We start from the raw sequence: 24568 nt of genomic DNA on the forward strand, positions 1-24568 counted from the left end.
TGTGTGTGTGTGTGTGTGTGTGTGTGTGTGTGTGTGGCAAAACAGCTGCACATGTTGAAAAAGTCAAGGGAGAGAAAGGGAGGATTGGAAGAAGGTGACTGGAAGAAGTGAAAAGAAGTTGGATGTGGAAGGCTGAGAGGAAATGGTAGGGAGGGAGGAAGTTGAAAAGAGCAGAGGGAGACAGACAAAAGAAGGTAAAAAATGAAAATAAATATTAGTTAATCGGAGCAGAGAGGAGACTGGAAAGGAGTGGTGGATACTAGCTGTGAAATAGGACGCAATAAATTTAGTTGACTGCCGTTCGTCTGACTGGGGTTATTTTAATAAAGGAAGGACAATTCTTTAGTGTATTTTCATCCATGGTGGAAGAGCATTACTAAAATTTACAAATGCATTTATTGTGGCACTAGACTTCTGGTTATAGATTAGATGTAAGTTGTATGTGATGTATTTATTTACACATGTAAATTTATTTATTTACTTGCTAAACCCGTATAAAGAACTAAAAAAACATTTTGGTCCAAAAGTGTTTGTGCATTTTATCGCTCATGTACCAAAAACACTGTCGCCCACAAAAAGTCCAGTTTATGATGTATTACTTTTTTTGGCATTTTATGCCTTTATATGTGAGAGGACAGCTTAGACATGAAAGGGGGAATGACATGCAGCAAAGGGCCACAGGTCGGAATCGAACCCGAGGACAGAGCCTCTTATATGGACGCGGGCTCTACCAGGTGAGCTACCCAAGCACCCAATGATGTATTACCCTGAGCAACAAACGTGCATAAAATCCCTGTTCATTTCAATTTTGGATTTCCACATGGCCGGATTTAATACCAACACTAAAAACACAAGGTTTTAAAACTTTTTTCTATCCAAAGATCTGCAAGAGAAATCTGTCTGAGCCTGAGACACGAGAGACCCGTCAGAACCAGAACTGAACCACAGAGTTAGAAACCCTTGCACTAAAGAACTTTCACATGGCTCTTAAGACTGTTGGGTCCACAGTAATCACTGTTGAAGAACAACAATCTGATATCCCTGGATGCAACAGCAGGAAAGAGGTTGGGACACAGACACAGGCGCGCACACACACACACACTAGAGGCTCATAAACTCCCTGGAGGAACACACACATGACAATAGACAGATACACACGGAAACATGTGCACGGTCAACATGCATGCGCACAGCTGCACACACCCTTCAGTGTTTGAAAGAGAGTGAGATATAAATCACACTTTTGCCAGATGCAGTGATAAAAAGTGAGTGTGTGTGTGTGTGTGTGTGTGTGTGTGTGTGTGTGTGTGTGTGTGTGTGTGTGTGTGTGTGTGTGTGTGTGTGTGAGTGAGAGGGGCAGGGAGAGTGTGTGCACATGTTATGTGTGTGTGCTGTAGTCAGTGTTTGCGGTGAGGTGCAGTAGAAAGTCTTTTTAACATGAGGCATTAACTCTGCTAATCACACCCAGATGACCAGAAGCAAGCATGTGTGTTTTGTGTGAGTGTGTGTGGTAAATGACTAACTTCCACTCAACAGAATATGAAGTTCTTCCAAAGAAGTCAAAGTTGAGGTCTGAACATTCCCGACAGAAGCCCCTAATTAGCTTATGTGCGTGTCCCTGTGTGTGTTTCCGTGCACGTGTGTCAACGTTATGTGTTTGTGGTGCCCCACATCCTGTAAACAACAAGAGTCACAACAAAGTGGTTGTTATACGGTCCTGAACTTTGCATCATCCGACAATAACGTCGGCATCCGTCTGTTTCGGTTCACTTCCAACAGCAGCAATGATGAAACTCCATTGATAACTAAAATACTCTAAATGATCAAACTAAAGGAAAAGTTTGACATTTTGGGAAACACGCTTATTCTCCTTCTTTCCTCCAGAAGCCAGCTTACTTAGCTTAGCATAAAGACTAAAACATGGGAAAACCAGCGGAGACGTCAGGAAGGTACTGGTCCCAACTGAGAAATAAAACTGTGATTTTTGATCTTTGTGCTAAGCTACGTTTACCTGCTGCCGGTGGTAGCTTCATATTGCAGAAATGAGAGTGGTTTCCAGTGGAAAGAAGAATGGATTTAATTGCTCAAGTATCAGATAGAATATGCCATCATGGTTTAGATGTGGTAAAAGAGTCTTTCTTTCTGTCTTTCTTGCCTTCTGGAAATAAAAGAACAAAGCCCTGCTCCTCAATGCTCAATGCCATTCCAGCTGTAATTTACTGTCTTGGAATTTCTTGTCCTGGTTTCAGGTGAGAGTCACTCCTACGCTGCCACAATTTTATCACCATCTGTCTCTGGTTCTGCTGATCAAATGACAGTCACAAAGCCGCAGAAGGAGGTAGATGCTTTATCTCTGAAGTGAATCAAATTCTTTGTCTGCTGCCGTCACCCACCCTTCTGCCCGTCTCTCTGCTAATCAGTATGGTAGAGCACACTTTTTAGGCAGAGTATTAGTTTGTCAGGTTGTCTGTCTTCATGTGTATTTGTTACACCTGTCTGTTTGCGGCTACCTGGCTGCTCACCCTCACATTTTTCTATCTCGCCTGTCTTTGTGCTTGACCGCGTCTGTCTACCTGCCTTTATCTCCCCGTCTGTCTCTGTGCAACCTGACCTGACCGTTGTCTCTGGTCTTTTTCAGAGCGTGACTGGTTGCCTGACCAACCTCTGGGCTGATTAGAGTTACCTACCGCAGAGCAGCTGGGACACACACACACACAAACACACACACACAAACATGAATGCACAGGCAGCTCATTCAGCCGCGCACTGGCCCTCAGCCCTGGCTCGAACCACTAACCATCCGCTCATCAGCACCACAGACCTGTGAGTGTTCAAGACACGCAGTCTAATCTGATCTACTACGTATGTGCAAAAAGATCCAGCTCAGCAGACAAGGCTGCAGGTTTTTTCTTATTTTTAGGAGTTTACATCAAGGAGGAATTTGGGAATATGACAACATACCAGCAAATCCATGCTCATGTGTACACACACACAAACACAGACACATAAAGAGCTATAATTACACTATTACACCATACAAGGGAAAAGTAGTGGAAAACCCAGAGAAGAAGCCGTAAGAGAGGTGTAAATAGAAAACTGGTGACTCACATTCTAGTGGCTACACACTAGCCAAACACACACACACACACACACACACACACACACACACACACACACACTGAGAGAGAGAAAGAGCCAAAAACACAGGGTTCACCCAAATGAAGCCAGAGAAAGCAATGTGTGTTTGTGTCTGAGTGTGGTGACAGAGTAGGATGAGTAAAGCTCTTTTTGCCCTGGCTGATGTTATAGTTACTGGAGCTGTTATCAAAAGCGTTTTTTTTTTTACGTAATTTTCCTTAAATGAATGAATGCTCTGACACACAGTCTCTCCCACCCATTAATCACTCTGTGTTCGGCTACACCATCCTATAATAGGTTTAGGGAGTGATGCTGTTCCCCAGGATGTGGCTGAGAGGAAACTTGTTTCCTTGTTTGCTCAAAGTTTAGAGGCTCTTTGGTAAAGCACACAAAGTTTTCAGGGCCCCTTTATATACTAAAATGACTTTTTGAGTCACACGCAAGGGTTAAATTGGGCCGCGGCGGTCCGGGGCTCAGCACCAGCACATAGGCAACACTCTCCAATCAGGAGACACTCAACTTAAAACTTTAACATATCTTCATTGGACAGTATATATTTTTATACTTTTCTCGATAGGAAACATAGTCCTAAATCGTGTGATGAAATAACTTGCAAACATCCAAAATTTAATTGGTTTCCTTTTTGTTGCTGTTGGGTTTCTTTTTTTAAGATCATTTGGACATTTTAGGCCTTTATTCGAGAGGACAGCTGAAGGAATGAAAGAGGAGAGAGGGAGAATAACATGCAGCAAAGTGTCACAAGTTGGAGTAAACCTCCATATATGGGCGCCCGCTCAATTAGCTGAAATATCTAGGCGCCCTGTTCGTGAGTTTCGACTTAGCAGATTGGCGACCTTAGTCTGAGAGGTGGCAATGCACCTTAACAATGGTTGCCACCTGCCATTAAAACTGAAAAAAAGAAGAAGTAACCTCATTGCACTTGTCAGTCAGTCAGTCAGCACAGATGGCAGAGATTGATAGGTGGATGGCAAGGTAGGGAGAAAAATAGGTCAGAAACTGACAGGTTAAATATTTATTATTTTCTTTTTCTATTTAAATTGCTCTGCTTAAACAATGTTTTGCTTTTACAATATGGTACTGAAACTTTAAAGCCAGACTGTTTGCAGCAGGTTGCTTTCAATACAATGGACTGCTCTCCAGAGAGTGAAAGTGCATTAAGGATCGGACTAATCGAGTGAGTTACTTTAACAACTACTTGTTTTAAGACGTTTCATGAATCAACCTCTGTGCTCTTACAGAAAAAGATCCGCCTATTTTGAAAATCTTCCTGAAACAAATCAAAAGTATATATTGTAAGAAATGTCTAATAACTTCCGTTGTCTTAATAAAAATATTTAAGATCCACCACATTCACCAAATGGGATGACTGAATATTTATTTACTTTCTGGATTATGGGATATTTTCTCAACAATTGGCAAATTGTTGAAAAAATATCAGCGTAAAGAGAAATATCCATGTCAACTAATGCTAAAAGTATGACAGAGAACACTCACACAATAAATTAAGGAGTTGTATCAGGATGGAATGCAACGTTTTGTTCACTTTAAAAAGATAAATAAAACCCAAGTAGAAAATGATCATCTGGCCTGTTTGCTACCTCGCAGTCAGTTGGTTTCATTTCCATTGCTGCTGTTTTATGCTCAACATCTGACTACTGCACTCCACTACATAAAGTTTAACCCAATGTTCCCTTTTCTCACACCTCCATTCCCAGAAACCCCACCACACACACATCTCACTCTGCTAGAGAGTCATCCAGGGGCCACCCTCATTACCCAATGCACAGGTGCCGGGAGTCTATTCTGGATGGACGAGTACCAGACCAAACCTTTGTTTAATACATGAACACACGCAAACACACACACACACACACACACACACACACACACACACACACACATATTTCTTCTACACACTTCAGAGCCACTGGGGCTGAACGCTTTGGTTAATGACTTTCCCACCCACTACACAGCGTGCACATGTTGAAGCTGTTAACGTTAAGTGGCTTTTCGAACTTGGTAACGTCCTAATGTCCCCGTTAATCTCACATTCCTCACTACAAAGGCCACAGAACATGGTCCAGCAATTTCACTAAGATGAGTAATTTTGTCAACTATTATAAACTAGTAGGCTACATTTTTCAGGGTCTCTTTGGTCCTGAGTACTGACACGGGGTAACTACAATCTGAGCAACATCAAAACATTTGTCCAAACCTTCCTGATGAAAAACCTGTTGGAAACCACTCACTATTTAAGGTGAGATCACAGTTTCTTCTGATTAATTAATTAGGAAGCAAGTGCTCCGCTGCACTCCTTTTCTGTTGTGCATAACAACACCTGTTAGCTAATCTAAAATATCTGCACAACATGGCATTTAGTGGCCGTGGTTTCCCCTTAAAAGGAAAGAATGGCAAGCTTTATTCAAATATTTGGATGATAACTACAATATTTTTTAATGTAATTCACCCGCAGGAATATCTGGTGTGGATTTACAAATACAAATCAGACCAAATCTAATTATTCATGTTGTATTCAATGTTGTAATAATCTTAAATGATGCAATTTAAAGTTACAGTAATTTAATGTTAATGTCTGTGGTTGCATGCATCTCTAAGAGTCATTCAGCCATTTTGGCATATAATGCTATATCTGAAAATTTACTGAGAGATAATTATGTGTCCTGTTATGAAAAAGTACAAACTTAGCTTTCTTAAGTCTATCAATTTGACTGAAGACGCTCATACCTTTCACTTCTGTCCCTTTCATCCTTCAGTATCCCCCTGTGAAATATTTCAGGGGGATAGATAACTCTGAATATTTAAGCAAATAGCTTACTTTAAAATAACAAAATTGCCTTAAGCAAAATTCTATTAAGAGACTATTAATACCACAAACGAAATTCATGACCTCACATACAGATGAATACGGACACAGTTGCAGAATACAGTAGCCTATTTAGTTAACAACACATGCAGTGATTGCAACTGTACAAATACAGAAAATACCAGTAATGCACCTTTTAAAGAAAGAGTTTAGAGGGTAAAACAGTCTTAAGTTGTGCAGCCTAACAGTCTCTATATTTGAGGAATACAGTTTCCTCAACTTTGAGGGTCATAGAAATGCTTGAAGTATCAAACTAATTTAATTAGACTGTTATTTAGGTGGTAAATACCATCGAAAACCCTCAGTCTTGGTTGTGTGTCTTTTTATGTTAAAACTTCTCACTATTTTTGTATGCACTGGTAGTCATGTTGACCGCTGACTGCAAGTCCCATTTGACCTGAGGGTCGTATAAACACTCTTACAGTAAATGAGGGACAAAGTGGTTGTAGGTACCTGGAGGTGTCTGAAGGCGGCGGTTAGCTGAGTCATATGCAGAGTGAGGCACCTGGACGTGCATCTGGCGCTGTTGATTTTCTCCTGCACATCCTCCTGCTCGGGGGAACTCCTGCGGGCACTAGTCACCGCCAGCACCGCGCACAGGAGCACCGAAACAGCCCGTAAAACAGACATTGCGCCGTGCGGAAATACAAGAACACGAATTAATAAAGGGGATGTACAAATTAAACGGCAGACTTTTCTTCTTCGTGTCCGGCTCGTCAACGTCTTGCTCTCGCGACCCCTTAATAAGTTCAGAATGAAAACATCTGAGCGCGGCTCCTGTCTGCACGCGAGCACTGAGTGGAGCGGCTCTACCCTCCTCTCGGACACTCCCACCGCCGGTACAAGTGCGGCCACGCGGAGTTATGATGGTTTTCAATCTAATTATCCTCATCCTCATCCTCATCATCATCATCATCATACTTTTCACCTCTTCCATTTCCATAACTTATTCTTTCAATTAGTCTCATCATTATCATCATCATCATCATCATCATCATCATCATCCTTATTATTATCAATCAAACGCTCCCATCTTTTCTCCACTATCAGCGGTGCTTAAGCAACTGGCTCTTTTCTCTAATAGCATCTACCCTGCAGTCCTGATTTTTATTTTTATTTTAAAAATCCCCAAACTATTAGGATTAATCTAACCATTTGTTTTGTCAATATGACTCTGCTCATGGATCAGCCAGAGATCAGCACCCTGGCCTATGAAGGCCTTTTTTGGGATGTCACAGTAGGAAAAGCCAGGTGTACATAGTAAAATAAATGATGGCTGAATTCCATTTAGGTGCTTCAGTTTCAGGTCCTGATAGTGTTCCTGATAGGGCTCACTGTCACACTTTCATCACTTAGTGTGACGTTTGAATATAAGCAAGACATTGGTAACATATTGTGATCACCATCATCACCATTACAACCCAGCATAATCTAAATCAACATCCTATAATAATCATCTTTTATCTTGTTTTACTGGTGCTCATGCAATTATGCATCATTATCATCATGTTCATCATCTTTATTCTCCTTTTTTTCATCACCATCCTCACCCCCAACATGATGTTGATCTTTAGTATTTTCATCTTCATTATCATCATCTCAGTCACCATCATTACCTCGCCATCTCACTTTAAGCTTCATCATCATCATTTTTTGTCTTGCCGAACCTTTTTTATCTTAATCTTCTGCCTTTTCAACATCATACACAACCTAATTTCCTCATCTACATCATCACCACAAATAAACAGATCCATCAACTATCAACTCATTGAGTAAATAAGGAACACTTTGTTGGAAAATCAAAAAAGTTCCTATAAACTGTTTAAACATGAAGAGATACAGTGCAGCGAAGCAAGAGAAGGCAATTATGGCCAAATGGTTTGCATTGCAGGCTTTTGTTCTGGGCCTATTAACACTTTACCATTAGTATTCTGAAAAACAAACTTCCCTTTATAGTCTGGTAATTCTCCCTGGTAATTATTAGAGCAGACTCATAAAAGAGTATTTATTAATGGGAAAGAGACCTAAAGAATGTGTTGAGGTAGGTGTCTGTCGCAAAGCCAGTCAGTGTGTAAGTCACCCCATTTTAACACTAACTGCAGAGCCAAATGGGTTTTATTAGATGCAGGGCCAAGTCAAGATGTGTAGGACACATGGTTTGAAAGCCCTATTTGTTTATAACCCAGCAGAGGAGTCATCTCTGTTGGCAATGAGATGTAGAAAAAATCACCTACGTTTTGATTTACGGGAAATGGAGACATATAAATATTTAGTGAGTACTAGCAGGACTGTTCTTTGCCCTGCAGTGGAAACCAGACTTGATTAACGTACTTGTGATCAACTCATCGTGGATATAACCTTAGAATGAACATGCGTTTTGAGAAGTTCAACGAAGTATAATTTCCTCTCAGATTCTTTCATTTAAAGGACTTTTACAGGCTGTGTATGCGTACACATTCACACCTGGACCGTGCAGAACCTAGGTAGTCCTTAAATCAGAAAGCATGAAATCACTTCTTAAACACACACATACACACACACACACACACACAGTAGTTACCCATTATCTATATGACCGATATTTTCATATTTTCATAAAACACCCTGCTCAGGTTTCTGAATAAACCATTAGTGGAGTAAAGACCCTCCCCAACACATACTAAAACATCACAACAGAAGCATTCGCCGTCTAAATCTGCTCGTTGATTAAAACCAAATGTCTTTGAATTTCATGAAAAGAGAGAGACGAAGCGGGATAGAGAGAAAGAGAAACAGAGTGATAGAGACAAAAGAAAGAAAAAAGAACCAAATAAGGAAAGAAAGAGAGAAAGAAAAAAAGAAAGAAAGAAAGAAAAAAGAAAGAAAGAAAGAAAGAAAGAAAGAAAGAAAGAAAGAAACAGAAAGCAAAGGTCTAGCCTGTTTTCAGACCTCTTCATCAATGCCTGCTTTCTTATTTTTTCAGCAATCAAGATCTAGATATTGAAGTGAAAACGGAAATGACTGTATTCGGTCTAATGATCTTGCTAAGTGCTTGAGCTCTTGTTGAGGACACCAAAGTTGCGTCCTAAATATCGTTTCAATGAATTTGGGAGGTTTAATGACTTGAGGAGGAGGTTACAATCAACAATTATACAGAAAATAATATGAAGTTCTTCATCCAGTCAAGATAGTTTGAATTTCTCCATCAAAAATGTATTTCTGCCATTGTGGGGGAGATCAATTTAGCAAAAATATTGATTTTAACAGCTAAATTCATAAAGTTATGTGGAAAAGAAACATGTTACAAACTATTTTGGAATGGCTATTGACACATTTCTTGGGGTTGCTGCACTGGAGGAACTTTCTGTAAACCAGTTTGTAATGAAGTTTGTGTGGAGAGTGATACGGTTGTCTAATCTTATTCACTATAAGAATAAAATCAGGACGTCTTTTCAATTGTGGTTTGGCTTTTCATGTTCACAGAGAAGATTGAGTTTCATGATTCATGCTATTACACTGCTACGTTTCATCACCCTCTGATGATGAAATCTCATGAACTGGTCTGTTTGACATCTGACTTCTAGGCCTTTCTCTCAATGTACCACATAAACACAATTTCACAACTAAAGCCATCAAAATGTACCGTCTCTATGAACTACAAAACAGAGAAGCTGTTTCCAATTTCCAAATGTGATCTCTATGTATTTAACATGTCACCAATCTAATCCAAACTGTGTCATCTACTGAATCCCAATCCATTTAGTTCCATTTCGGCCACAATTTGTACATGTTGTTATCATTCCTGTCCAAGATTATTGAAGTGGTCAGAGATTATTTCCTGCAGATGGTACTACTTACCGCCCATCTGTTAGCCGTCTGATCTCTGTCACCTTCAAAGTCTTCAACAGTACTGTTTCTCAAGCCATGGTCCAGGGACCCAAAAGTGGCTCATAGTGGATGCTCAGCACAGTCTGTGTATGTCAAGAGCAAAGGAAGGCAAGGAGGTTTGTGAATGGAGCTACAGTGTCACTATGTGGCATATCACAGCAATTGTTAATTTAGTACGGTTTCATAAAGGACAATACTGTATAAACCAGTGGTTTTAGCGACATTACTTAAGTTAAGCTGAGAAGACAAGTTAAATAGATCACATGCATAATAATGGAGGTAGTGAAAATGGAACTGTGGGCAAAACAATATTGCAAATGACCACCATCATAATACCTACATAGTTTTTTAAAAGCTAATCCTCAAAATAAAAGTTTAAACTTAACGTAATGTTGGTGTGTTTAAGAAATTTCCCTGCAGATTTTGTTTTATTTTCAATCAGAGCACAGTACTAGACTTTTACAGAATTTTTTATGGTGAGGATTTAAGGTAACATCACACAAGGAACTGATATTAAATTCACAAGAGGTTACGGATTCCACAAAAATGCAGACTGTGTTCAATCACTCTTCATTTTAATTTAGATAATTACATGTTTAATGTCTTTCAGAAAGGGCACGTGCACAGTAGGTCAGCTGACCATAACTTGATGCAAGAATGCAGTTCAATAATACAATACAGTTCCTTCCGTCTTGCTCCTGAAGCAAACTACTTATTTCTTATTATTAAGTAATGTGACAGACTCAGTGTAATCTCCAAAACTATTCCCTCATGCATGTTCAACATGCTGCCCATCTGCTGAGTGGTTGTATTGTTGTAAAATGTAATGCACAAGGTGAGTGGAAGACTACTGACATAACTACTGCACAGCCTGAAGATAAGATAAAACTTTATTGTCCGTTCACGTGGTAAGCTTCACATGCTCCAACAATCGACAGACTAACATAAAAACAACATAAAAACATCTGTAAGGTCATTCTCCAGCAGTCATCAAAAAGACATGGTAAAATATAAACATCTGACACACCTGTCCCTCGTCACATGCATATACATTTTACATCCAAACATATATTATTTATGATTCTTATGAGAATTCTGTCTGTCTGAGTCAAAAAAAATGTGGTGTGACCTTGGTGAAAAGCGGTCAAGATGACAGACAGATACTGACTCCCGTCTGCCCTACTGTCTACTCACCCATTATGAATGCATTTGTCTTTCTCCTCGGTGGGCTTATGTAAAGTATTTGCATGCTGTGGTGGTGGTGGTATCTTTTCCTACAGGACAAAGTATGTATATTCATCACAAGACATATTCTCATGATTTGTGGTGGTAATCTGAACAATATCTGAATAAAAGAGGATGAGATGAAACCTCTCTTTCATCTGGTTTATTTTATATGTGCATATAGGGGAACAAGTCTTGCACAGATAGGCAGCAACCGCAAATGAACGGGCCTGTCACGTTTGCAGGTGATTTACAGCTTGATTTACAGCTTGATTTACCCCTTATCCTGTCTAAATCTCTTTAGACAATCCAACAGTTGTTCTACTATTATATACACATTTAAATGTGATGGGAACACTAAAAGTACCACACAGGAAGTAGTGGCCAGAACAAGACGAAATTGAGTTCACTTTAGCATTCATTCTAATATTTGTCAAAGGTTACTGTAAGGGAGGCCGGGGATAGTTGTAACATTTTTTACATTTCTGTCTGTATCTTGGAGCTCTTTGAAGCCAGCGCGTTCATAATGTGATACAAACTAGTTACATGTGTCTGCTATTATATAGTGTGTCTGTTATCTCTGCAACCCAAACAGAAAATGCACAGTTTACTCTCAAACACAAGGAATGTTCCAATTTACCCCATGGTCTGGGTTAGTTGTACCATAGGTTGGGGTGAAATGTAACATTATGATATACACTGGGGTGAAATGTAACATAATGAAATTAGGATTATGACAAATATTGATATTGAAACTTCTATTCAACACTTAAATTACTTTTTAACATAATATTTGTGTGTATATGCATTGTAACATTTTCTGTACCAGACCATTGTTACCACTAACCCAGACTGTTGTTGCCATAAACTAGCTTAATTTACAGCTAACAGCTAAAAAATCACTAACAACCTGCCTAAAATATCCACATAGACACCCAATAAACATGATTTAAATTTGTTGAGGTTAACTACAAAGCTGGCACTGCTATCACAAAAATAAATGAGGTTAAAAATACTTTCTTACCTAAAAAAAACCCTCTTTTTTTTTCTTTCAAAAATGTGCAGTGTCTGCCACAGGGTGCTGCTTCGTCACATGTCTAATACTACAGAGCATGTATAGAGGGAAGCAGGTGATTCAAAAACCGTTCCTGATAAATTCAACAGTTAATATACAGTCTATGGTTACAACTGCCCCGTGTTACAACCATAGACTGTGTAATATAGTATACAGTCTATGGTTACAACTGCCCCGTGTTACAACCATAGACTGTGTAATATAGTATACAGTCTATGTAACTGACCCGTGTTACAACCATAGACTGTGTAATATAGTATACAGTCTATGTAACTGACCCGTGTTACAACCATAGACTGTGTAATACAGTTCATGGTTCCAACTATCATCGGTCTCCCCTGCTACCATCATGAGACATAACAGAGCCACGTTTATGTGTGGATAGCAGCATTCATACATGTGTGTTATGTCTATTTTCATTGGTTACAGAAAGCACAGGTCATATTTATAAGTTACATCGGCAGTCATTGTGGTGTATACATACAAATTACATTCCGTAGCTCTAGGCAACGAATGGTACCACGCGCAGATCTCCACCCCGGTCCAGTCAGCGGCGGTAATGTAGCAGCCAGACAACGAAATATGCGGAGTAGAAGAAGAAAAAGCGGAAGAGCAGCGGATGTTTTGATCTGTCGGCCTACAGTAAGGTTAATTTACATTTACTTGGTTGTAACTATAGATGTATTGCTACAAGGTGTGCTTTATTTCACCGAATCAATGTTCGTGAACGATTCAAGATAACAAATAAGACAATTAGCTTGACCTCTAGCGATTTTGTTGTTATTATTATCAGCAGCGTCATCTTAAATTAGCTAGCTAACGTTAACAGAACATTCAATTTGGCTTTTGTTCGTGTGTCGTGTATCTAACAATCAGCTCAACACTTTATATTTCACATTGTTGCCTCATACATTAGTTTTATATTAGATGTATTCAATATTTATGTTTGTGTCATTACACAGTTCACCCTGTGTCAGTCTGTTTCTCATGTAACGTTATGCAGCACATGGTACATTTCCAATGGAGACACTGCACGAATGCTTTTTAAGAGTAAAGTTTATATATATATATATATCCCAGAGGCATAAATATATAAATTTATGCCTCTGGGATTACGTATTTAGCAACGTTGTGTAACGTTATATTGTGTAGATTGTGCTGTGATTTTATTGGACCATGAGTAACGTCTTATCAGCAACAGTGCAATTCAGTGCTTTACATAAAACATTAAAGACCAATTAAAACATTCATTAAAGAAAATAGAAAACAAATGGAATGAGGCAGCGTCAAACACAAAAGTCTAGCCTTATTTGAGTTAATTGAGAGTTTCAGCGCACCTGCAGTTTTCTTCTTTCTGTGGTGCTTAAAAAACGGAACGCTGCTTCTCCATGTTTAGTTCGGATACTGGGGACAGAAAGCATTACGTCGACCTGAAAGGTCTGTATGGTCGTAATGTACCAGAATATCAGAGATGTATTTTGGCACTATACTCTTCAGTGCTTTATGAGAGACAGGAAGCCAGTGTGAAAACCTCAGAGTGGAGTGATGTGATCCCCTTTCTTGGTCTGAGTGATATACTCTCGAGCAGCAGCGTTCTAATTGATAATAATAGATATTAAAAACAACTGGTCCGTATTTCTGAAGTGACGATTACTTTGACTTCTACCAGTTACATGAGAGGCACAAACTAGGACTAACCAGTTTGTGAGGCATATGGAAATGCAGCCTTGTAGACAGGGGATTTAATCATTTAATATTAGGTGGTATTGCCAATATAATTTCAAATTTCTTTTTGTTCTTATTAAGAGAAGTTTAATTCTTTATTAGTTAGACATAGCATTGGCACACTTTCCTGTTATATTGAGGTTGATAGCCAAAGAAAGGGTGTCTTGTTGAAGATAAAAATGGATGGCTGTGTAAGGATGATGCATAGTCACTCAAAACCTGCTTTCAAACTTACTTTTCACAGGAAAATGTCAAAAAAGTCAAAAAAGAGAAAGCGCAAGAAGTTGTTGTCATCCTCAAGTGAAGAAGATGAGAAGGTAAGAAGGCATTCAACAGTGTTTACTATTTTTTGCTATAGGATGTGGATAAAATACTATATTTGGATACAGATTATTTTATAACATGATATAAATATATAAGTGGTATAATGTTACATAAAATTGGGGGGAAATCAGTTGAGAAAGTGTTCATGGATAAAAAATGACAGAAATGTCTGTTTTTGGCTAGTCCAGCAAATACTGTACAAATCAAATTGCTTCATCACATTTTGAGTATAAATTAAGGTTGAATTAATGAACGAATAATTTGTGCAGAAAGTTATTTAAAAATCTAGCATTGCCATGAAATAGTCCTCATTGATTTGCAGATAATTAGATCCACAACCAGAGATTTTAGACAAATTCACATCGTTATGTACAGTACTGTACATCTGCAACTAAATTTGTTTTTCATTATCAATTAATCTGACGAATACTGTGTATCCAAAAATCATTTTGTCTTTATCTAAAGAAAAAAAAATATTTATCATATTAAATACCCATCACAATTTTCCAAAGCTGGACAATGATTGTTTTGTTTGACCATTGGTCCAAAACCCAAAGAGATATTTTAGAATATATCTAATAATTTTGCGTTTTTGCTTGAAAAAATTACTAAATTTAATAAATCAAATCCCCAAATTGTTGAAGATTAATGTTCTGTTTAATATTGACGAATCCACAAATTGTTTCAGCTTGTCTCACCATACCCTATATATTCGTTGTATATTGTCTAACGACCAACTGTAGTTGTTTCTGTCATCAAGGGTCTACTCTGTATTCACAATAAACTGCTTTATAATAAACTTTTTTTTTCATGTTTTTAGGCATCCAAGAAACGAGATGTTGCCAAGAAGTGCAAACATGGCAAGAAAAAGCAAGATGTAAAAAGTCAAGAGAGGTTAGATACAGTATACTTGACCTTAACAACAAATGAATATTGATATTATGTAGTTGAAAATCATTCACTTAATTGATATGTTTGTTAATCATCTCTGACTGATATTTTGTCTTTTCTTCTACATGTAGCTGTGCATCAATACCGGAAAATTGTGCTTTTTCTACCGTTAAAGATTCCCAAGTTTCCCAAAGCACCCGCCAGATCAAAAAGCCTGTCTACAGACTGGCAACAACACAAGCAACAGACCAGAAACCGGTTAATAAGGAAGAAGAATGTACAAAATCAAAAAGTGTCTTAGTGCCATCCCATTGGGGGAAATGCTCTAGTAAAGCAAAAAATGATGTTTCAGGGAACGAGAATACTGTCGGTGGGAGTAAGACTGTGAAAATGGGAGACTTAAAATCCTCGAACAATGCAGGTACAATTCCTCAGAGCACAGACAAGACATCTAATAAAAGATCAGATGAAAAGTCTTCCCAAAGGAGCCCGTCAAAAAGAAAAAAGCTGCGAATGAGTCCCAGTTTGGTTTCTGCTGAACAGAAAGAAAAGAGGCAGGATGTTCTAAAGAGTGAGTGCAGAGCTGAGGAGTCATCAAGGATGGGAAAAGACAGCAACACCATCGAGACCAGGGAACCAGGCAAGACCGCCTCTGCTTCCAAGGATACTTTGTGGAAAAAGACAACCAAACTGATTGAAAAGATGTGCCAAAGGCATCAAAAAAATAAAGCCAAAAGGAAACCGTGTACAGAAGCCAAAACTTCCTCTCCCTCTACCACAAAGCATTCCTCCACTTCAGCCAAGCAGACTAACTCAGTGAGTAGGTCAAATGTGGTGAAGAATGTCACATCAATTCCTCAGAATGCCACATCAGTGTCACATAAGACAGCTAAGTCATCATCTGCTCAGCAACAAAAATTCTCTATCGCATCACCTCTGCCTTCTAATTTTAAGATACCAAAAAAGGTTCAACCAAGGCCAGAAGGTAGCACCGGTAGGGATAATGATCCTAGTTCTACAAACAGAAATCTCAAACTTGGGACTGAGATTTCAGCTTCTTGGGCCTCAAGGAGCAACTCCAAGCAGGAAACTGTCCAACAAGCTCCCAGCTGCTTGGATGTTACACCTAGGTTTTCATCTGAAGGACAAGATAAGAGGTCATCTTTGCCAGATCAACTCCTAGCTACGTCTCATACCATCACTGAGCCGGGTTATGACCAGGTAAGAAAAAGCTTAATTCATTTAATGTGAACAAGTCAGTGTTTGTCTTACATTTATTGTTTATTTTAACAATTTATTGTTTAATTCAAATAGTACAATTTTTCAGCTAGTGTGTTAAAATTGCATCAGTATTTTGTTGTTGCAATGATTCAAAATGGCAGAGATTGTTTGTTTTTAAAATGTGTTTTTCTTTAGATGCAAGTGGTTGAAGAGCTACATCTTGCCCGTTCTGAGAAAAGATTGGAGGTGAATGTAATGCAAAGCTATGGAGAATTAACCTGTATGGACATAGACCTTCCAGAAGAGGGTGCTGCAGACACATGTAAGTGCAATTGTTTTGTTGGTAGATGATGACATCTTGTACACTCATAAGTGTAAAATATTAACTCTTTTTGGAATGTAGTCTCAAATGACCAAAATGCAGGCACTATGTGTTAAGTTCAAAAGTGTTTGCATTGTATTGGCCTCACATTTAGTGTTATTTACCTGATGCATAAGCAAAACAAAATCTTTTTCCTCAGAATGACACATGAAGATAGTTACAAAATAAGACATGTCAAGTTACAATTTTAGATTATTTATTGGCTTCTGGAATCAGGCCAGGAATGTAGATTAGCGTCTCCCCCGTCCTTGAAAATCTTGTAATTATTTTAAGGTTATAGAGTAAACCCAGAGAAGATGCGAAAAAGATAATAGTGGCATGTAGGTAAAACATGAGATCACATAACAAGGTCACAAAATTCAGTTTAATAAAAAAACAAGCAAAAAAACCCAATTCTGACCCATAACTTTCACAGGCACTAAATGCGATTGCAATTCGATTTTACGTATTTTATTCAGTTGTTTACAGTTCACTAAACATGAACTTGTCTTTTTACAGGTAAACATTCTCAGCAAGACCTAATCCTTGTTTTGGATACCAACATTCTCCTCAGTCACCTGGATTATGTGAAAAAGATCAGATCTCACGGCCTTGGAGGTGTTGACATTTATTTTAATACTCAATGTTTCTTGTAAATGATTTAGAATAATTGTATATGTTATATAATGATATAACACATGCCATTATAAAAGGTATCCAGATAGTTTTCACTCCCAAGTTTGTCCAGTTTGTCAAGTTATTCAGCAGCAGTGGCTAAACTACTTACACAACATCAAGAGTTGTCCCCACCCTTTTAAACACAACATATGTTGGCATCTCTTATAGACAGAAGCAATACAATGTTTCCTGTTTTGAAATATGAAATTATCACTGCTTTGCTTTCTTCCCACTTCATGCTCTCTTAGCCTTGGGCTTCCCTATAGTCCTGATCCCCTGGGTGGTACTTCAGGAGCTGGATTCCCTAAAAAGGGGGAAAGGCCTGTCAGGTTCTGTGGCCCACCTGGCAACTCCTGCCATCTCGTACATTTACAACTCTTTGAAGAATCGGGAACCTCACCTCTGGGGGCAGTCTATGCAGCAGGCCGCTGAGAGCAGCAGTGAGTGCTGATTGGGGAAAAAATGGGAATTTTCAGTGCACTGGAAGTAGTATGAATTTATAACAACCTAGTATGGAACCTAAAGGTTAAGAGTGGTTATTGTCTTCATATGTTGTCCATGAGCCCATGTCAGATTTCTACTTGGGGCTTTTGGGTGTTATCTTAGATATAGGCATGATGGCTGAGCAGGCTAATATAAATGTCACCCGTGGTTACAAAAGATCACACATCAAACATTTACAGGCATTTGCAGACAAAACAACCACTTTTGTGGAACATTTTTTCTTTTTCTATGGCTAAATGAATCACGATATAATAATATATCTTTGATATCAACACTTAAGTCCTTGTGGAATTTTTGGCTGTATAATATATTTTTTAATTCTATTAGAGCCTGATCATTGACTTTGGTGAGTTTGCATGATTCATTTTTTGCAATTAGAACCAGTATTTTGAAAGTCTATCATTGAGCATAGTATAGTGTTTAAGTTGTGGGAGATTGCAGAATGTTATTCCTTCTATAGAGCTTTTCTACCTTCACAGTAAGCTATTACATAAACAGCAACAGAGCTGCCATCCATCCCTGCCCAGCACTAATAGAAACACTAGGTGGCACTAGCACTAAGCTCGTCCTCCGCAATTCATCTTCATAGCATACATTGTGAGCATCTCAAGGGAAGGTTTTAGCCATGCTTAAGGTAACCCACTTAGCTTTATGTAATATTGATCAGACATACATTTTTCAACAGTGGTATGAGGATATCTTCCAAAAGATTTGTGAATAGGACATTTAGCAGAGATAGTGTTTACTGTTTGTAAGTATTTAGGAGGATATAAGCATTCAGTTCATCTCCTAAAAATAGGCCTGAAATCTTCATCTTGTTTTCTTCATCTCCCCCCCTTGTCTTTAAAAGGAAAAAGACACCCTGTTGTACGGTGTGGTAACACGCTTACTATGAGCTTTCAGCATCGTGAATTAAATTTGTCTCTTTGTCCTTATACAGACTGTTTCTGTCTGTCACTCTTATCTTCTTGTCCCTTACTCTTTCTCTTTGTCCCTCCTTGTCCCCAGATGGTCTGAATGCTGAGAATAATGATGACAGGGTGCTGCAGTGCTGTCTGCAATACCAAAGTCTTTACCCAGAGTGTGCTCACATTCTATGCACGTGAGTTCCCCCTCCCCCTATGGTATACTGCTGCGGCTGCAGAGTCTGTGTCCTCTGCAAATAATGCACATGCATGTGACACAGTGGGTCCAGCCAGATAGTTCTAGTTGGAATAAAAGAAAGAGAAGGCCAGACAGAGTAAATAGGCAATAATAGATGTGCTGAGTAGGGAGAGTTTAGTTCAGGGATTTTTCGGCTTACATAGTGGGGTGGCCATTGTGTTATTTCACCTACTTTTTCCTTTTAACCTATTTCCAGACACTGTAATTGATCCTTTAGCTGCACAGCAACAGGTCAGATCACTCTGGATTTGGTTTTACCCACCAAACCTCCAGGCGGCTGTTGCCTGATTTAAAAAACAAACAACAACAACATGTTGTTCCCTCTTTTTTCTCTAGTAATGATAAGAACCTATGCAGTAAGGCCCTTCTGAGTGGGGTGAAGGCCCTCAGCAAGAGTGATTTAGAGGCAGAGGTTGGAAGATCCAGACATGGCTTTCATCCTCTGCAAAACATTAAGACTCCCATGCTGCCTTACATCAGCCCTCCTGTCTCATCACCAATGCAGAGCAGGAGCTATACGCCAGTCCAGCCTCACAGTCAAGAGAGAACAGGCATTTCTGTAGAAGAGAAAGGTGAGTCAGGGATTTATGTGTGCTTCTTGCAAATGAACGGCCATATTCCATCATAGTATTACAGTTAACAGCACATACTATCCATATACCTGCCATGTCTTCCCAGCCCGTCCAATTTCTGTTTTTAATTACCTCACTTCTGGTCCATCTGTGTTCAATTCAGGTGATGTTTTAGCAGTTTTAACAAACAAAAAAGGAAACTTTTAATTAGTGTTAGTGTTAAAATAATAATGCTATGCTCCTCCTCTCTTTCTCCTACTGTACATACATGCATATCATGTAATGTAAAGAACAACTGCAATCCTGCATTATGTGTTAATTGTGTGTATCTACTAATATACAGTCTGCATATATGTATGTATGTATGTTACTGATCACAGATGACAAGCGGTTGACCAAAAGAGAGGATGAAGAGAAGACAAAAAGGGACCGTAGCTGTGTTTCTGAACTAGAAGACTGCCTGCGAGACGTGCTGTCTGATGTGTTAGAGGTGGAGATGAAGGCAGCTTACGAAGAGCTCTGGCTAGAGGTAAAATTGTGTTTCACTTTATCTTTTAGACGATATTTTAAATACTGTTTTGCATTTTAAACCTAGAGAACTAATGTCTGGTATTAAGTGCTGCACAATTAACAAATTTTGCAATATCAGTCAAAAATAATCGCAATGTGGCTGTGTTGGCTCAGTTGGTAGAGCAGACACATGTATACTGAGAGGTTTATGCCTCAACGCAGAGGGCCAGGCTTCGAATCCGACCTGTGACGGTTTCTGCATGTCTTCCCCTTCTCTCTCCCCTTTCCTACCTAGCTGTCCTATCAAATAAAGGCGGAAAAGCCCCAAAAATAATCTTTAAAAAAAAAAAATAATAATAATCGCAAAGACATATTTTCCTTGTATCGCGCAGCCCTACTGGTATTCATTAATTGATTAAAGGCAAGAATTTTCTTTAATCTTTGCCATAGATCAGATTTATGGATTTTCGTGTGGAAAATTGAAATATCTTGTGTACTATACAGGAGTCTAGATTGACTGACGTTTTAAAAATTGCAATATTTTTTATTTTTCATGTTTGATTGTTTTTTTTTGTCAACAGATAGTTTACCTAAAACCCCCATGGAGTCTTCAAGATGTCCTGCATTGTTTTAAAAAACACTGGATTGCTGTTTTTGGGCACATTGTCTCACGGAGGAAGCAGCAAACTGTTTTAAACCTCATCAACTTCTTCAACTCAGGTAAAGGGAAGGGCTTAACAGATAAATAATGTCTACAAACAGATAATATATAAAACAGATGATAAATGAAGAATAATTAAATCAAGTCAGTTTAGAAATTAGCTTTTATCTTTAGCTGTGCAGCCATAAGGTTTGATTTCTGATATGATATATGTTGTGCGCAGTACATCAACTCAAAGTGTGTTAACCTCTGGCATTGTTTTTTTGGCGCATTCTAATCTTCCTTTGGATGTGAACAATATATTTTGAAAATGACAACAAACTTGAGATACCACATGAGCTACGAGAGCAAAAAATGTAACTTCTGTGGAAACGACCAAGCTGAGCTCCCAGAGGCGTATACATGCAAAGATATTCTTTGTTCTACTGTAACCGTTTTAAGACTGTAAGCCGAGCATTTGTTTTCTCCTTTTTATTCTTCTTCGGACAGCGGTGTAGAGATACTGAGTCATCCTTCAGATAAAACCCTTATTCCACTGGGGTATGACGTGGTCTGTCCTGCACTGCGCTAGAACCCTACAGAACTACATACAGAATCAGGTCATCTGCTAAAACAGGACACTCAAATGTGTGTCAGACAGATGCTGAGCTGTCCACTGCAGCACTTCTTACTCTGGGATCCAATTAAATTACACTGTGTGTGTGTGTGTGTGTGTGTGTGTGTGTGTGTGTGTGTGTGTGTGTGTGTGTGTGTGTGTGTGTGTGTGTGTGTGTGTGTGTGTGTGTGTGTGTGTGTGTGTGTGTGTGTGTGTGTGTGTCTGTGTGTGTCTGTGTCTGTGTCTGTGTCTGTGTCTGTCTGTCTGCCTGTCTGTCTCATTCAATTATCCTGTATCCTTGGTACACTAACATGATTTTTTGGTACCACGCAAACTGGCTCTGTGCCAGGACTGGGAGAGGAGGACGAGGAGGGGGAAGAAAGGAAAGAGGGATAAACTGAACAAGACCAAACCTAGGAGTGGAAAAGTACTGCGAGTGTGTTTGCTGTTAGTTGTAGCTACACTTGTGAGGACAGACCTTTAGCAACCCCCTAAAAAGTGACAAAGCAGAATAATTTACGGATGCTCAGGGAACATTAGGCACATTTTACTGCAAATTTATAACTGCGTCGGTAAGGGTTACGGAAAGATATGTATCTGTTAATGTTAAGGTTACGTTAAGGTCCTAAGGAATTAATGAAAGTATTGCAAAAACAGAGTTGGACATAATACACATGCTCACAGTCTTTCAGCTGACTTGTTTTTGGCCACAGTGTCTAGCTGCCAGACTCTTTTGTTCTTTATCCAAGGCTACACACACAAACACATCCTCCTTCCTTTTGCCTAGGTGTACCAACTAAGTGGCAACTGATTGTCTATATATTTTGAAGTGCATCTATGTGCATCTACTGGCACAGACCCACATGATGGGTGATATCTATCAATCATGTGTTTACCCAGGTGAAACGGAGGACTGTAGCGCTACCTCAGCGGCCCTCCAAGAAGCTAGGGAGCTTGTGAAAGCGTTTGGGAAAAGTTCAAGCCGTGTTCCCAGTGCCATCTCTATAATGGACAACATTTACAATAAGCTACAACCGCAGGTCAGCTAAGGAGCAAATTAGACACCTCAAAGTATTCCAATTCCAGTCTTTTCAAATAATTACCTTCTTTTCTAGGACTGCACTCTCTGAATTGTTTAACATTGTGGTGGTTTGGAAGCACAGAATATTTACATACCCTGTTTGTATTGTGTGTTGTGTTTATACCCAAATAGCAAGTGGGGAAAATCTGTTCTCTTTTAGATTTGAAAGAGTTGATTATCAAAACTATAATAATCCAGACAGCAGGATGCATTTTCACATTACACACAGGTTTTTAATTGACACTATTGGATCATATATCTACATGTGTGTGTGTGTGTGTGTTGGTGTGTGTAGTGGGAATCTCCTGCCTGTGATGTAGTCATGAATGATGATGATGAAGACAAACAACCCACATCTGCTCAGGTTTCTCACCAGGAAGTATGGGCCCTGTTTGAGAACATCTGGTCTAATGTGTGCCAGTTAAGGTGGGTGTAACATGGATTTGATTGATGCAGTACTGGGATGATTCTACTGCAGACATTTGAGAATGATATGTTAAAGATTTGAACAAATTTGATTTATTTCAGAAGTTGTTATATCCTGCTGCAAGAAGACAGTGTACGAGGTCTCTTGCAACACTCCTGCTAACAGAACGTGTAGTGGAAACTAGAAAGAAAATTAGCAAAGAAATGTGGAGGTTGTTTATTTTCATATTATTGTGTTTTTTATTCCATTCCACTGACCCCTAAGGTCATTTGTTTCTGTCATGTTTCAGCTTAGAAGTGTTCAAAGCTCTGGGCTTTGACCCTCACACCATGCAGAGGGCTCAGTCATTGGGGGACCCTCCGCCACCACAGGACGCCTTGGTCTGTTTGCACAAACTGTCCTCCATGGTCTCACAGCTGCTCCAAGCCTTCAGCAGGTATCTCAGCCAACTCATATCACTGCTGTCCACTAGACGTTGTGCTTCTCCCCCTGTTAGCCACTATGTCCTCTGTGTTCATTTCATAATACTCACTTTGTACAACTTGTAGGTGAAAGGAGGTGGCCTGTAGTGATGAACCCACAAAGATTGATCTCTCGACTATGCAGTTCCCCACACTTCTTCAGAGTATTATAGCGACTTGTAGCTATAATAATGTATGCTACCTGCCCAGCAAAGTTAGAGCCTGTCTGGTAGTAACATTGTGGTGCAATTAACAGCCAAACAGCTATTTCCCTCAGGAGATGGTGGAGAACAAATGCAGAGCTAAAAGGACTGCCTTGTGTACCAAAGTTAAACTTGATTCCTACAGCTGTATCCATATGCAAAGTGAAACCCCTTGTTAATCCTCAGTGGGTTTAAAGAGCCTGGGTCGTATAAGAATAAATTGAAGTCAAAAATTAGATTTCAGAGCAGAATTTCTGTGGCATCTCTGATAACTTCTCCTGCAACACCCTCCATAACTATTGTGTCGATATCTTTTCATTGTACCAACTTGTCCATTTTTACTAAACCCCCTGACTTGACCTTCCTCGTGCCTTTACAGGTGTGTTTCACCTTTGTCCTTAAAACCGGTCCCTCTAAGAAGCTCCTTTAAACTGTCCTTAACCAGCCTATGCCTTCCTGTGTCCTGATTATGTGTGTGTGTTGTACGCTCTCAGCTGTCAGGCCCTATTTGGCATGTAGTGTTAATCTGCTTAACCTTGTAGCTTCGCCTTATCACCTTTGCCATGACGCAACAGAAAGTGCTACACTGTAACACTGCCTAATTTCTCACAATGCCTTTGAGAAGAAAAATGCTAACAGTTATGCCTGAGTTGTCTTCACCTCCTCTAGGCTTTCCCACGGTATACTCAGCCATGCAGTGGCATTTCAGAATATTTATATTTGCACAACATCCTTGCAGTCAGCTTGTTTCCTGTTAGGTTAGTGATGATTAACATGATGGCGAGTACAAGAACACATTCCACAATTTAGAATTATTTCAGCTCCATTAATATAATCCAACTACTTTAGAATAAGAATGGCTAGATAGGATATTAGAATATTAGTTAGCTAATAATTTGGTTACTCAAGTCTTCACAGTGTATCTGTCCTATTTATTATTTTTCACTTTCTGTTGCTCTCTAACACAAACACAAACACAAA

General features: G+C 39.2%; 2 protein-coding genes across 3 annotated transcripts in view; one reads left to right on the forward strand and one right to left on the reverse strand.

The window, feature by feature from the left end:
- Window positions 1–6870, reverse strand: part of anos1b (anosmin 1b) — a 43898-nt gene extending 37028 nt beyond the window's left edge. The window contains exon 1 of the mRNA XM_032524924.1: window positions 6497–6870. Within this exon, the coding sequence (XP_032380815.1) occupies window positions 6497–6673 (177 nt within the window). The 5' untranslated portion in view covers window positions 6674–6870. The remainder of the gene's footprint in view (window positions 1–6496) is intronic.
- Window positions 6871–12653: 5783 nt separating this feature from the next.
- swt1 (SWT1 RNA endoribonuclease homolog) overlaps window positions 12654–24568 on the forward strand; it is a 23472-nt gene continuing 11557 nt past the window's right edge. The window contains exons 1-14 of one of the 2 annotated variants that reach the window (XM_032524888.1): window positions 12654–12851; window positions 14179–14251; window positions 15079–15152; window positions 15281–16370; window positions 16566–16692; window positions 17251–17349; window positions 17658–17849; window positions 18922–19015; window positions 19414–19649; window positions 20030–20178; window positions 20741–20879; window positions 22316–22455; window positions 22792–22922; window positions 23213–23359. In XM_032524888.1, coding sequence (XP_032380779.1) covers window positions 14183–14251; window positions 15079–15152; window positions 15281–16370; window positions 16566–16692; window positions 17251–17349; window positions 17658–17849; window positions 18922–19015; window positions 19414–19649; window positions 20030–20178; window positions 20741–20879; window positions 22316–22455; window positions 22792–22922; window positions 23213–23359 — 2687 coding nt within the window. In that variant the 5' untranslated portion in view covers window positions 12654–12851; window positions 14179–14182. Of the gene's footprint in view, window positions 12857–14178; window positions 14252–15078; window positions 15153–15280; window positions 16371–16565; window positions 16693–17250; window positions 17350–17657; window positions 17850–18921; window positions 19016–19413; window positions 19650–20029; window positions 20179–20740; window positions 20880–22315; window positions 22456–22791; window positions 22923–23212; window positions 23360–24568 lie in introns of both variants that reach the window. The other variant, XM_032524887.1, reaches the window with a different exon arrangement.

This window comes from Etheostoma spectabile, chromosome 9 (assembly GCF_008692095.1).
Source record: "Etheostoma spectabile isolate EspeVRDwgs_2016 chromosome 9, UIUC_Espe_1.0, whole genome shotgun sequence".
Lineage (NCBI taxonomy): Eukaryota > Metazoa > Chordata > Actinopteri > Perciformes > Percidae > Etheostoma > Etheostoma spectabile.